Source organism: Diabrotica undecimpunctata, chromosome 9 (genome assembly GCF_040954645.1).
Source record: "Diabrotica undecimpunctata isolate CICGRU chromosome 9, icDiaUnde3, whole genome shotgun sequence".
In the NCBI taxonomy this organism is placed as follows: domain Eukaryota; kingdom Metazoa; phylum Arthropoda; class Insecta; order Coleoptera; family Chrysomelidae; genus Diabrotica; species Diabrotica undecimpunctata.
The window spans coordinates 11034993-11049734 of NC_092811.1; the positions used below are offsets into that span (position 1 = coordinate 11034993).

General features: G+C 32.1%; 1 protein-coding gene across 1 annotated transcript in view; it reads left to right on the forward strand.

The window, feature by feature from the left end:
* The window catches only part of LOC140449526 (uncharacterized), a 133843-nt gene extending 119307 nt beyond the window's left edge, over window positions 1-14536 (forward strand). The window contains 8 exon segments of the mRNA XM_072542723.1: window positions 161-342; window positions 3461-3669; window positions 4486-4729; window positions 5908-6077; window positions 8722-8960; window positions 9429-9599; window positions 11524-11647; window positions 14323-14536. Of these exon segments, the coding sequence (XP_072398824.1) occupies window positions 161-342; window positions 3461-3669; window positions 4486-4729; window positions 5908-6077; window positions 8722-8960; window positions 9429-9599; window positions 11524-11647; window positions 14323-14438 (1455 nt within the window). The 3' untranslated portion in view covers window positions 14439-14536.
* The last annotated feature ends 206 nt before the right edge of the window (window positions 14537-14742 follow it).

Genomic DNA, 14742 nt, shown 5'->3' on the forward strand with positions numbered 1-14742 from the left:
GATCATTACTCAGCGACGATCGCTCAACGATGATCGCAACACACGCTCCAGTAAAAACGTACGCAAAGAAACGTCCAAAAATAATTCTGGATCTTTCTTTGCTCTTAAATTTAGGTAGATTTAAATATTTCAATTTTTTTGACAAATGTTCAACTTGTAGGACCGTAATGAAAAACTATTCTACAGCTTCGTCAGGAAATATGTAACGGATATTATGCCCTTAGTATATACACCAGTCGTAGGATTAGCTTGTCAAAACTTTGGATTGGTTTACAGAAGACCGAGGGGCATGTATGTTACAATTTACGACAAAGGAAACGTTTACGAAATTATGAAAAATTGGTAAGTTTGTTTGACAAATTTTTTATGTGATATATCTTACTTTTAAATAATGTTAAAATGATGCTGTGTTACTATCCACAAAAGTCTCTCCACCTAGACATTCTTTTTCTTATGGTGTGCTCTCGCTACGCTAAGCCAACCGATTCTTCAATTTGTACTTACTTTCAAAAAGTATGGATGGTACTTTTTCCTTCTTAATTGAATAACTTGACAATTATAGTTCAACCCAGGTCTGGTTGAAAGATTGTAAACAAAAGTAGATTTCTACATTAAAGTTGTGTTAGCACATGACTAACTAATGTTTTTATCTATTTATAATTCTCATGGACGTATAAACACAGATGGACTCAGTTATTTACATAAAAATGTGAAGCCAAAATTATTTGACTAGGTTACATTCTCAGCACCTTCAAATGTTGTCACGTTTTTTTATTAAAATATCTTATTCACGTATCGCTGAAAATATTACTATATTTATTTTATACTCTACAGGTATTATCAAACCAAAATAATAATTTATTACTTATATTAATATATTTAATTGTAATTAAAACATCAAGTGTGCACATAGTCTGCATATCATTTAATAATAGCGTATAAAACAGATATCAACCAATTATTTTATATGTAGAAGCACTGAAAACTATTTATTAATGGCAACGGTGTTTACATTTCTCTGTCTTATGTGGCTCTACGTTAATCAAATGCTGTTCCATGTCATGTCCATGTTTGTTTACTTTTTACCCAAGATGAGGAAAAGTTGTTTTTCGATATTTTGGCTGTATTTTAAGTGATATTTGTAAATAGTGAAATAAACATATTATAATAATGGTGCTACAGTATTGCATTTGCAAAAAAACGAAATATTTACATCCCAATGTCTCATTTAATTTGTAAGTACTGTTTGTTTACATTATTAAGATGAGGAACTGAGGAAGCTTGTTTGTTTACATTTTAAAATATGTCTTTCATAGGTGTACCATTGGGTTTATCCATATTCATTAATGTATTGAACAAGATATTAGTTCATGAAATTAGTATAGACATTTTTAAATTGTAAGTAGACATCATCTGATTAAAAAGATCTGTTTAGTAGCTTTATAATTTAATATTTCTCATGAATTCAAATAAATTAGTGAAATGAATAAAACTCATTTATTTTTCTATGTAGGTTTCCAAATAATATTGATTAATGATGAAACTTACTCCAAACTTCAACAGAGAAAACAGTATAAAAACCTTTCAAAAGCATCATTTTTGGTTATTAAAACTTGTAAGGAAGCTGAAAAATATTTCAGATATTTTAATAAAACTATAAATATCTACAACAGACGAGTTAAAAACCTTATGAATATTTTGATTAATAAAACCATACATGTCCCAAAATCAATTTATGAGCATTTTGGTGACCATATGTATGATGAAGATGCAATCGATAGTCACTCTATGCAACTTTTAAAATTGGTTCTTGAGAAATATTTTAAAATTGAAATTCATCATGAAACGAGGACTACTTTAGATGCTAACACCGTGCGCATAAGAAGCGTTCTTACTAAGACTGTTTTATTTCGCAATCAATAAAAATTTATTTCTGTACCAACGTCTTCTATTATGTCTATTTACCATTTTTACTTTAATATTTCTGTTCGCTAAATAGCTTTCCAATAATTTATACATTTTCACGCCTACTTTTTAATAAGTAGGTATATTTGCAAATAATTTTATGTCAAATGCCAGCTTTGGAATGATCAATAAATATTTTTGTAGCAGAAACCCTTACTACGAGGAATCTATTCATATTGTATTAAAACAAATTTGTCACAATTTTAAAAAATATGTTTTAATACAATTATCAATAAATATACGTCATATGTCAAATTTAAGTACATACCTATATATATAGAGGTGTGTACTTAAATTTGACAAATGTATATTTTTTAATTGTTTTTTTTATCGTAGGATTATTTGATACCTATTAAAAATTAACTTGAGCTCAACTATATTTTATTGTAATAATTTTAAAGCAAATAAAATTGTATTTTATTTTTTCTATAAAAACGTGTTTTTATACATTATTACTACTTCCAATTATTAACGTCTGAATAATTATCCCCGCGAGTAAAAATTCAAGCACGCTTATGTTCATTGAGGAAGTATCACAGTCTATCGATACCCGTTTTACTCCCCTTTACCCTCTTGTCCAGGAATATCAAAGCTTCAAAACAGTGTGCGTTTAAGGTATCTTATTGCTGTGTCCATCTATGTTTATACGTCCATGATAATTCTAGTAAGTCGCTTAAATACATAAGCCATGCTGATTATACAAGACCGCGTACGTGTAAATACCCAATATTTTTCTATTAGAAATCCATTTTCTGTTTATCAACATGCTTTATAACATTGTTGCAGTTTCGAAAATATATATAAACCTTGTTAAATTATTAAGAGACCTTGTGTTAGTTTTGATTCTCCCCGTATATTTAGGCAAGATTCCGCGTACAAAAATCATCAAAAAATGACTATAAAAACCGCAAAAAGGTCTCTGACATAAGAGCACCTTGAACAAAGAATTTAAAGAAGAAATAGTCTTTCGGCAGACTAGGTATCTTTCAGTATAAAAGAATTCTTAATGTAAAATGGTTATAAGAATCGCAAAAAAGGTATTTGTAAGAAAAGCACCTTAAACAAGTATAGAAAGAAGAAATAATAGTCTTTTAGCAAACTAGATATCTTTTAGTACAAAAGAAATACACAATTAATGCTTATAACAACCGCAAAAAGAAGGTCTCTTGAACAAAGAATGTAAAGAAGAAATAGCTTTCGGCAGAGTTGGTGTCATCTTTCGGCAGACGGTGGGTATATTTTTTGTAAGATATTCACCACCGTAATCGTTGTCGCCTCCCCTTTCATTTAACGCATCCTCTCCTTACTCCTCTCTTTTCCAAAGTGTCAATTGACAGTTTGCAAATGGTTTTGGTCGGTAATACAGATTCAACGCTTACCGACAGTGATGTCAGAGTAGTTCAAATCTCTGTCTGGCCAAAGCGCCCCATACTCTTCTATTCAGATACCAAATTGCTCGTGTTTATGTTTACTAAGCTTGTTATTTAATTTTTAGGCCCGAATCAGATGTCCGCGCAATAGTAGTCACCGACGGTGAACGTATCTTAGGTTTAGGAGACCAAGGAGCCTGTGGCATGGGAATCCCCGTTGGAAAGCTGTCTCTATACACAGCTTTGGCAGGAATAAAGCCCCATCAATGTCTCCCGATTACGATAGACGTAGGAACCAACAACGAGACTCATCTGAAAGATCCTTTGTATATAGGTACGTAGTTTTTATGCATATTAAAGTTGTAGTTGTTTGATCTGTTATTTTTCTTGTATCTCTTGGTATTGTCATATTTTTTTCTCTCATTTATCATTTTCAAAATTGCATCTGTCATTCAGTTTTTTCTTTCTTGTTTATTGTTATAGTAATCGCTTTTTTTACTTGCCCCCATAAACAGTGTTTGACAAATGCGTTCTAGTTCTCATATGTTAGTGTGATGTAGTTTGACATCTATCTAGACTGTCATTGATGCATTGTTTCAGTTTCTTTAAAGTTAATTTGTCTAAATGAGTATCTTGGGTATCGTCTGACTACAAAGTAAAAATCGGCATAAAAAGAAGACTCTGATAAAGTTTTTAGTAACTTTTTTGGTTGTAAATCAAGCTTTCTGTATAGTTTTTATATAGATCTTATCGAAATTAATTAGGTTACTAATTATCATAGGTTACTACTTATCTTAATAATTATTTTAGGTTACTAATTACCTAATTAGTACCTTGAGTATCCACTGACTAGCAAAGTAAAAATCGACACAAAAGAAGATTTTTAGCAACTTTTTTGTTTCCTGTTTAAATTCCTGCACTCAAAGACATTTGGATTTTTCAATTTTAACATTTATTTAGGCAATTGATGTAAATTTTACGATTTGAAATTCTCCATTAATTACTTCTACCACATCCACGTAAAAGTTTCTCTTCTCTTTTACTCGTGCATAATCTCAATATAAATATTGCCGATGCTGTATTAAGTCGATTTAAAGTACCACATTCCTCTGTCTAGCATTAAATATTAACAAATTTTGTTATTGTACAGGTTTGAGACAAAGAAGAGTCACAGGACAACAGTACGACGAGCTCCTCGACGAATTCATGGAAGCAGTAGTTCGCCGATGGGGCCAGAATACTTTGATCCAATTCGAAGATTTCGGTAACTCGAACGCGTTCAGGTTGTTGGAAAAGTACAGAAACAACTATTGTACTTTCAATGACGACATTCAGGGTACCGCTAGTGTAGCCGTAGCTGGTCTATTGGCTTCTTTGAGAATCACAAAAACTAGGTAAGGAAAATTAAGATATTTGTCTGCATAGTCTATCTCTAATATAGGCATGAATTTTGTAAATTTTTATCGTATATACTTTTCTTTAAAAAGAGATAAATTTCCTTAGTATATTTTACATTTTTCTGTGGGTTCAGAGATTAAGTGAAGCACAACGTGGTTTATCTAACTTTATTTAACTCAAAAACTGGCTTAATTACAAATATTACTAATTACATTAATAATTATCACTTAGAAGAATTCGCACTGATGCGTCAAATTACCAATAATAATCTTCATATCTCTCTTATGTTGGCTTATATAACGAGAATGAATTCTCTCGAAACAGCTGATGATCAAAGAAGTCCATAATTTTGAATGCCCATGAATGAATGACAACGTAGTCAGTCATAACGAACTCGGGAGCAGTTGGAAAACAAAGATGCCGTTAATTTAAATTCTTAATGTCAAAAAACGAGTGTAAAATAGCGGAGAGATCTTATAGGTTATTATAATATTACAGCCACAATACTGACCATAATTTAGATGCCCCGCATATAGGCAACACACCAGACAACACATTATTACATTTAATTATATGATATTTATTAAAATGACTTAAGATATAAGAATGACTTCCGTAATTTCGATTTAAAATTGACAATTTTGGCATACAATTGACAATTTTTATGTAGAATCGATAATTTTGTCATACAATAGGCAATTTTGATGTCAATTTTGATAAGTTCCACGTAAATCTAACAATTTTGTCGTTCAACTGACAGTTGTTGGTAATACAATTAATATCATTACATAATATAGCAGTGAAGAATTCACAGTTTTGACATATAATTGACAATTTTTACGTAAATTTGATAATTTTCACATAAATGTAACAATTTTGACGCGCAACTCACAGTTGTTGGTAATATGATTGATACCAATTTATAATATAACAGTTCACGACGCAAATGTTGTTACCAATCATTGAACGGAGTATATTTAATTGCTCTTAATTGACAATTTGACAATTTCGATGTACAATTGAAAACTTTTATCTAGCATCGACAATTTTCACATACATTTGACAATACAATTCATTATACCTTTAACGCCAATTATATTAAGGACCATTGAATGAATTATATTTGATTGTGCATAATTGAATCGAAAATATTTTTATATCCTTATATTTTCAGACTTTCCGATCATGTGATAGTATTCCAAGGTGCAGGAGAAGCAAATCTGGGTATCGCCCAATTGTGTACCATGGCAATGATAAAGGAAGGTACTAGTGAGAATGACGCCCGGAAGAAAATATGGATGGTAGACTCTAAAGGATTAATCGTTAAGGACAGACCTGAAGGAGGTAATAAACTACAATTAATTTATACATTTATCTCTATTTATCTGTATATATTACAGGATCCAATTTGTAAATACAATACATGCTCTTTTCCTTCGCCAATCCTCCCGGTCCAAGGCATGCTCTTCCTACAAACCTCTCGATTCCATCGCTCTTCTAATTCCTGCATTTCATGAGCGTCGAGGTCTACCTCTTTTTCTTCTTCCAGGGTGCTTCCATCTGTGAAGTTTTTCGAGCCAACTTTCGTCAGACATTCCCAATAGGTGTCCAAACCATTTTAAACCTCTTCTTTCTATTATGTCAATGACCGTTTCTGTAGTATTCATGTTATTTCTTATCGATTCGTTGGTCTTCCTTTCCAGCCTGGATGTTCTAGCACTTCTTAAATAATCGATTTCAACTGCCAACAATCTTCTCTTCAGGTCTGCATTAATTGTCCATACTTTAGAGCCATAAGAAAGAACTGATTCAAACATGGTTTGCCCTATTCTTTTTTTGTTCCTTTTGGTAATGTTGCGATTTCACCATTAGGAGTTCAGACATCCTACAATTTTACATCCCTGATGAATTCGGTGTTTAATTTCGGTTTCTCCCAAGCCGTTCTTATCAATGAGTGCACCTAAATATTTAAATTTGTCCACTTGTTTGATTTCCACGTCCTCATCTATCAACACTTCAAACCTTGCACCTGAATTGATAACCAAATATTCTGTTTTCTTCATGCTGACTTGTAACCCCCATTTTACATATTCTCTGTATAGACGCTTTATCATAAATTCTAGATCATAAGAATCTTGAGCTAGGGCGACTTGGTCATTAGCAAAGTTCAGGGAGAACAGTACGTCATTTCCAATGGGGATTCTCATTCCCTGACAGTGTTTTCCCCAATTTTGGAGGGCTGCCTCAATATATAAATTAAACAGTAAGGGTGACATACTGCATCCTTGTCTTAGTCCTTTAGTTACTTTTATTGGCTCTGATAGTCTATTTCCGATTTTTAGGTAGGTAGTGTTATCCCTGTATACTTCTGTGATTGTTCCTAAAAGGTATGGACTAATGCCGATGTTTTGTAAAGTTTGTCACAATTTAAGTCTTGGAACTCTATCATACGCCTTTTCTAGGTCGATGAAGGCTAGATGTACTGCGGTACCAACCGCTATTCTTTTTTTTATTAATTGTTGGTTCTATTATCTTTTCAAACAATCTCCCTAAAGTAGGTAGGACACTTAATCCTCTGTAGCAGTTAGGATCTTTCCGATTACCCTTTTTAAAGATGGACACTTGGTGAGCGGTTTTCCATTCAGATGGTACTTTAATTTGTTGGTAGCATTGATTCATTAGAAAAGTTATTCGTTCTATTAGGAGTGGACCTCCTGCTTTAAGTAACTCTACAGCTATATTGCCAAGCCCTAGAGATCTATTTATTTGTAATATATGTTAATGCTTAAGCCTAGTAAACTTAAAACTACTAGAAAAATAGAAAAATTGTATAAAATAGACTTCTTTCATTACTGGTAGTTAAGTTTATCAGTTATAGCAGGATAAGATGTCCTTCTTGATTTTTAAGTCATACATTAGTATGTTAAAGCTGTAATTAAACTGTTATTACCTGCTTTTATTCCAGTTTTATCACTGCAGCTTCTTTATATTATTCAGGCATTATCGATTTATACTTTTCGGAGTTTAGAAATTGCTCCTCTAACTAGGAGTGAGTGAGACTATGATGTATTACGTAAAGAAGGGTTACAAGAGAGCAGTTACAAGAGACTTCCATCTAATACAGCTATAAATGTGTGAATACTCAAGATGTTTGTAGTAATTATACTTCGAATATGCCTTATATAAGACAATATCATTTTGTTGACGCCAAAATTCCACCCACTTCAGATAAGCACATTTTATTTAGATAATGATAAATTAATTTTGGAATAATAAACGTTTTAATGATAAACATGTTTTGTACTATTTTGTGCATTGCAATAAAGATCAAATAGGTCAGTCAATTACGTTAATATATATTTTTTTATTCTTACTATTTAAATTCGGTTAATTTTAAATTGATCTATCAGTTAGTCAGTGATACTAATTCAGTCTGATCTGTATCGTTGTTAATAAGCTGTGTGTTAACAGTTCAACAGCGAAAAAAAGTAAAGATAACAGTGAAATGGGAGTTAAGAGTTGTGTTGTTGAATTCCATAGCAAGCAAGGAGACAATGCCAGGACAAGACTCTTCACGAGAGAATTTAGTAGGTATCGGAAAGAGATAAGGGTGTTCAAGCACAACAACTCACTTCAACTGTTACTTAGTACTGAGACTTACCTTACTAATAATCCACTACCAACAATGTCTTTAGTTACTATGTTTATCTTTGTGTTCTATACTTCTAATGACTATCTGGCAACATTGCTTTAATTGTTTTAAGTTGCTTTCTCGATAAGCTTCTCAACTTAACCTTGCCATTAGCTTATTTGGATTTTTGCACTTGGTATAAAAAAAACTTTATATATATATATATATATATATATATATATATATATATATATATATATATATATATATATATATATATATATATGTATATATATATATATATATATATATACATATAATGTTTTACAATTTACTACACGGTGTTCAATTTTATAGGAATTAACCACCACAAGGAACTCTATGCACACGAGCACTCACCTGTAAAAACATTGACCGAAGTCGTAAAGAGCATCAAACCCTCAATCTTAATTGGAGCCGCGGCCGTCGGTGGCGCTTTTACCTCAGAAATATTGCGCGAAATGGCCAAAAATAACAAACGACCTGTGATCTTCGCTTTGAGCAATCCTACGAATAAAGCGGAATGTACAGCTGAAGAAGCCTACAGAGAAACAAATGTAAGTAAATAATTGTCTTTAATTAATAATTGTAGTATGCTTACACTGCATATATACATGTACTGATAAACTATGATAGCTAGATGAATTTTTATAACAGATTCATCATCTGCTTGTGGAGAATCCTAAATGCTTATTATTAAAACCTTGTATACCACTAGTTACTGTTAAAACTTTAAATGAAACGAACCAGTTGAGTATACAGTAAAGACTGACTTCCAAAAGTGAATACAATTGACAGTTTTACATTGTACCAATCCTAACTTCCGGTAAATGACATATGGCGCTAATATTTAAATTTTTGTTTAGTTGATATCAATTCAATTTTTATAACAGATTCAACATTTTCTTGCCAATTAAAAACTGTTTTATTAATGAGTCTAGCTACATATTTCGATCAATAAAGGTTTATAAAAGTTAATATAGTCTTCTCTTAATTTTTTGCTGAAAGATTTCAACTGTTTTCAGGGTACTGCCATCTTTGCGAGTGGTAGTCCATTCGATCCAGTTACTCTAGATGGAAAGACGTTTTACCCGGGACAAGGTAACAACTCATACATATTCCCTGGAGTAGGATTGGCCACAGTCACTGCTGGAATCCAAAAAATCAGCGAAGAACACTTCCTGGTTGCAGCAGAGGTAAGCGTAATTGATTTACTGTCGAATTTTTAAGATTGCTTTAACTACTTATTAGAATTAGTAAGAAAATTGCTTCTATGAATTTAATTTTTATTTTATAACTATATTTAAGTCCCTCCACATTTTTGGACCATCGCTGACAATTAATCTTGTTTGGTTGTTTATCTTGACAATAAAATTAGGTTAAAATAAATGATAAAAGTGATAATTAGGAACAAATTAGGCAAACTATTGAAAAACAAAAGGTGTCACACCTTGAATTGATAAAACAAGGGATCGTTAAGAAGTTCCAACTCATGTCTAAAAACTTTGTTTATAAATATTATAAACCGTTTCTTACTGTTTCCTTAAAATACTCCCATTGGCAACGTATACACTTCTTCCAACGTTATTTGCATCACTAAATTTACCCTGAGGAGTGTTCTTGTCGAATGCTGTTGAGCTCCTCTTGCTACTTTGTTTAATGTTGTTGATCGTGTCAAATATGTATTTTCAAAGATCTCTTGAATATGAGAAACAATACAAAGGCAGGAGGGGTTAGGTCTGGTGAGTATGGAGGTTGATGAATCACGCTTATGCTGTTTGTATACATAAATTGCTAAAATGCTACATATAACCGTTATCATAATTCATGGCCCAGACACAGCGAAGCGCCTAGAAAACTTCTCGGCATTTCAAGGCCATGGAAACACTTTTGTACTTTCTTAGACGCAGGAGAGATTCTTGACCTCATTCGAGACGATTCTCTAGTGATGATGCGTTTGCAGCAAGTTTTCATCACCATTAGTGGATTTAAGAATTCTCTGGCAAACTTGAATTTGGTGTTGTTTTTGTTGGTCGGTCAATAGCTTCGGAAAAAACTTTGCAAGTTAAAATGTGAATTAAAGTTTATTGTTCCTCTTGCTCTTTTAGCATGCCCTTAGTCGTGAACCTATTTCTTGTATTTGGGCTATGGTCTCAACAATTCATTCATGGACTGTTTTGTTGTTTTTCTGTGAATTATACGACAGTGGTGGTTATTGTGTAGACCTGTCTCGAAAAGGTCCTAAACAGGTATCTACAATGCCCTGAACTGTTCGTGAACAGATCCTATACGTCAAGGTGAGACATACAGTTGTTGTATAAATACTAGTGCAATTTCCAGCTCAATTATATTATCCCCAGCATCATTTCTAGTTCCAAAACTTAGTTTTTCATACACCGTTTCTTATTTGCTCTTGGATTGCTTTTAGAGATTATTGCTTTCTCCTCTCTTGAAACATCTTTGTAATATATTCATGGCACAAAAAATGTTCGCGACTGGATATTCATTGGCCGAATGGTTGTAAAATAGCAGTAGAGAGAGCGGGAAGGTAGTCTGACCTCGTCTTTGTTGTTTGAAAATTGACAGCGCAGATTTTGGTAAGAATCTGAATTTTGGTTTCGAATAATTAGTAGAAATCTTCTGATTTTTTACTTCTTGCGTTATTTTTAGATGTCGCTGTATGCCTTTTTAGGAAGTTATTTCATTATTGCTTCCTTTAACGGGAAAAAAAATTGATTTCACGTTTAGGGCTTCCTACTGAGGCGCTCTGATGAGTTCTCAAAAGTACGAAATACATATAAGCGAATTGTAGAAGTCTTACCTCTTTAATTAACTATTACAGAAGTTCTCCGAGCTTCAACAGATCCTCATATATAAATCATTTTTAACTAATCATAGAAAACTTTCATTCATTATCCAGTCAGACTTTTTATTTTGCTACCACTCTTTCTTACGACTCTCTTTTATTTATGATCGACAAAGGTGTCTTATTTTACCTATATACTACGATTAATCACCCTCAATTAATTCTCTAATACTCCCCTTTGCTCCTCTCACTTGTACGTACGTGTTCCACGCATATTTCACAATAGGCAATATTTTAAAACTTATGTATTTCAGGCACTCGCCAATTTGGTAACGGAAGATAATCTCGAAAATGGAAGAATATACCCACCACTGGAGAGCATCGTTGCGTGTTCGCTAAGAATCGCAACGCGACTTCTCGAGTACGCTTATGAAGAAGGTAAGACTTTGATGTAATAATATTTATTGTAGTTTGTAGTTTAATTTTAGTAAGTCAATAGAATTTAGTTAACTAGTTACAACGAATATAAAGTTTTACAAGGAAAAACTTAACTTAAAATCTTAACTATTTTCTGAACCATAACACATAAGTTAATAAACGGATACAACGGATGGCCCCACAGTATTCTTTAACGTAAAACTAAGAGGAATCTATCTACCAAGTTTCAAAATACTAGAAGCATAAGGATATGACAAGAAGAAGACCTATTGATCCTAAATTCAGTATAATACCAGTAGAAGAGCAACATCAAGTGTACCAAGTTTCACAAATCTAGCATTTTGGCATCAACAAACAAAAACGGCGTCAGTAGATGAGAAGATTTATACAACCTATTGACACAATTTAATATGGTCCTTCCTTACACAAAGAGAAACTTGTGTACAAAGTTTCAAGACCCTAGGACTCTTCGTTCAAGATTTATTACACAAACAAGCAGACTGATGGACATCGAGACGATTTCGATACATACTTGTCTAAAACAAATTTTTGGGTAGCTGAACTAATCACCCCTTAATAGTTTTTATGTTGTTTTTGTGACACCATCATTAAAAATTACAAACGGTCCCCATTTTGTAAGATAATTTTAAATGGGATCTTATGGCAAGTAATACACTTAGTATAAATACGTGTCGTAGTTCAGTTGTACCAACAATTTATTAAGTTTTACAGTTCATTCGGGAGGAGACTGTAGACGGATTTTGAATAAATCAAATGAAATATCGTTTAAAATAACTTGAATAGTTTGTGTTTTTATTTCGGAATATTTTTAGTACAAGAATATGAACAGCGGCATCGTAATCTTGTATAACGAATAAGAAGATGTTATTTTATACTATGTGACCTTTGAACGACCTATCAGAAACGTTGGGTGCCAATATAACTACCACCGAAAGTTAGGAGCCAATGTAGAACAATAAAACAACTTTCTTTGGGAGCTAATTGTTAGACCTCGTTTAGCTCAGTGTCTCAGGTGTGAGAACGTCTTATCTTAGAAGTAAAGATGACATATGACAAATGGCTAGGACAAATAAACTAAGATATTAACTAATCATATTTTTATTATACATAAACAAATATTTTATAAAAATTCAAAATTTTAATAATAGATTAAAATTAATCAAAACAAATCTGGCCTATAAGCTTTACAAATATAAAATATGATACTTATGCCATCACTGGATCACTTGTTGGCTTCAGAGGATTGAAGAATGTAGAGGTTTTTTGCTGATGTTGGCTTCACAGGATAACTTGCTGATGATGTAGTTGAATTTAGGTACTTTGATCTTCAGGTGGCCATTGGGTTTTTGCTGCGTGGTCGAGCATATGCTGCAGAATTCTTCAGCTAAAAAGGTTGATAAAAATTATGCCAAAAACACTAAAAATATTAACCATGTGTTAGCCCTACTGCATGTGTTTTAAAATATTTTCTTGCCATATGAAAATTAAAAATAATTACAATATTAAATAGAAAATGGCAAATTAGTTCAATTATAATAATAATGGCCGAATTATATGTTTAAAGAAACATGTGCGAAAGAGGTAAAAAGACAGATATTGGTTAAATATTAAATATAACTTATCCCAGAGAATATTTAATATGTAAATGAATATTCAAATGAAGCACCAGCTTAAAAAGCAAAATACAATATAAATACTATTCTTCCTTTCTTCAGCATTGAAGTGTGACATGACAGGGCACAGTTGTCAACTGACAAATAACCTTTGTCCACTGAAGTGAGGCATAGAAATTTATATGTTCCATGTCTGTGACATAGAACAGACTGGAGTCAAATACAGGAAATATAACTGAAATAAATGAAGATTGAAAATGAAAAATAAAGATTAAATAGGATATTTAGTTGATTGAAGAGTTGAAAGAAGAATTGGACGCCAACTATTTTTAGAATAAAAATAGTAAAATAAAAGACAAAGTCAAAAAATTTACATTACAACTTTACTTATAGCAATAGTAAAATAAACATATTTGTCATTCAAGGTTAAGATATATGTCAAACGAAAGCCTTCAATTAGCGGATCAATTTGCGCGTATGCTCCCATTTTGTTGGTGAAGTGGTTTCCGAGATAATCTAGGTCACTAGCCTAAAAAATTGACCGAATATCAACTTTAACTTTCATAATTCACTGTGCATTCCCAGAGGGATATAACGAGAAATAGAGTAAGCAAGAAAGACCGGTCAAGTGGTGTGTCAAATGAAAACTCTCAAAATATAAATAATGAATGTTGAACAGAAAAAAGATAATGGAACAAACAAATCAGCAGAATGGATTATATGAGGGTAATAGAACTAGGGTGAGATAAAGAAGGGATCGACCAAAAAAAAAACAAACTGTTTATATATGTTTTTTGTTTTTTTTTATTATATTCGGATATGTATTCGTAAAGCTACCACTTTGTGGTTAGATTAGAATAGAAATATGCTTTATTGTCACTGAAAATTGTACAATTCTATGGAGAAAGCTCACAAAAAGTCAAAAAATAACAATAACAATTAAAATTTACTAAATTTACAATTTATTTTGTTTATTTTTTTTTATTCAACTGACACTTATTATAAACTTATATTTTTATAAACTAAATATTATTTTTTTAGGAAACGCAACGGTTCTTCCCGAACCAAAAGACAAAGAAGCTTTCATCAAAGCTCAGATGTATGATACGGACTACCAACCTGCGTTACCTGCGGTTTATGCATTCCCCAAACTCTAATAAGTTACTAAGTAATAAATAATTTATGTTATATTGTTATTATAATCCATATTTAATGTATAAGTAGATATTTCGGAAATACAGTATTTAGATTTTCCCATGTGTTGTTTTTGTTTGTATATCCTTTACTTTCCCTAGGACCCCAAGTGTAGAGGGATAATGGATGTTTGTATAGGTAAGACCAATTGATGCCAAAATGAGAGAGTTTGTTAAAAAAATCAATGAAGAATCGATTACCGACTAATACACAGACTCGGTCCAACTCATAAAGTATTAAAGAAGAATACCAAAAATTATATAGGAG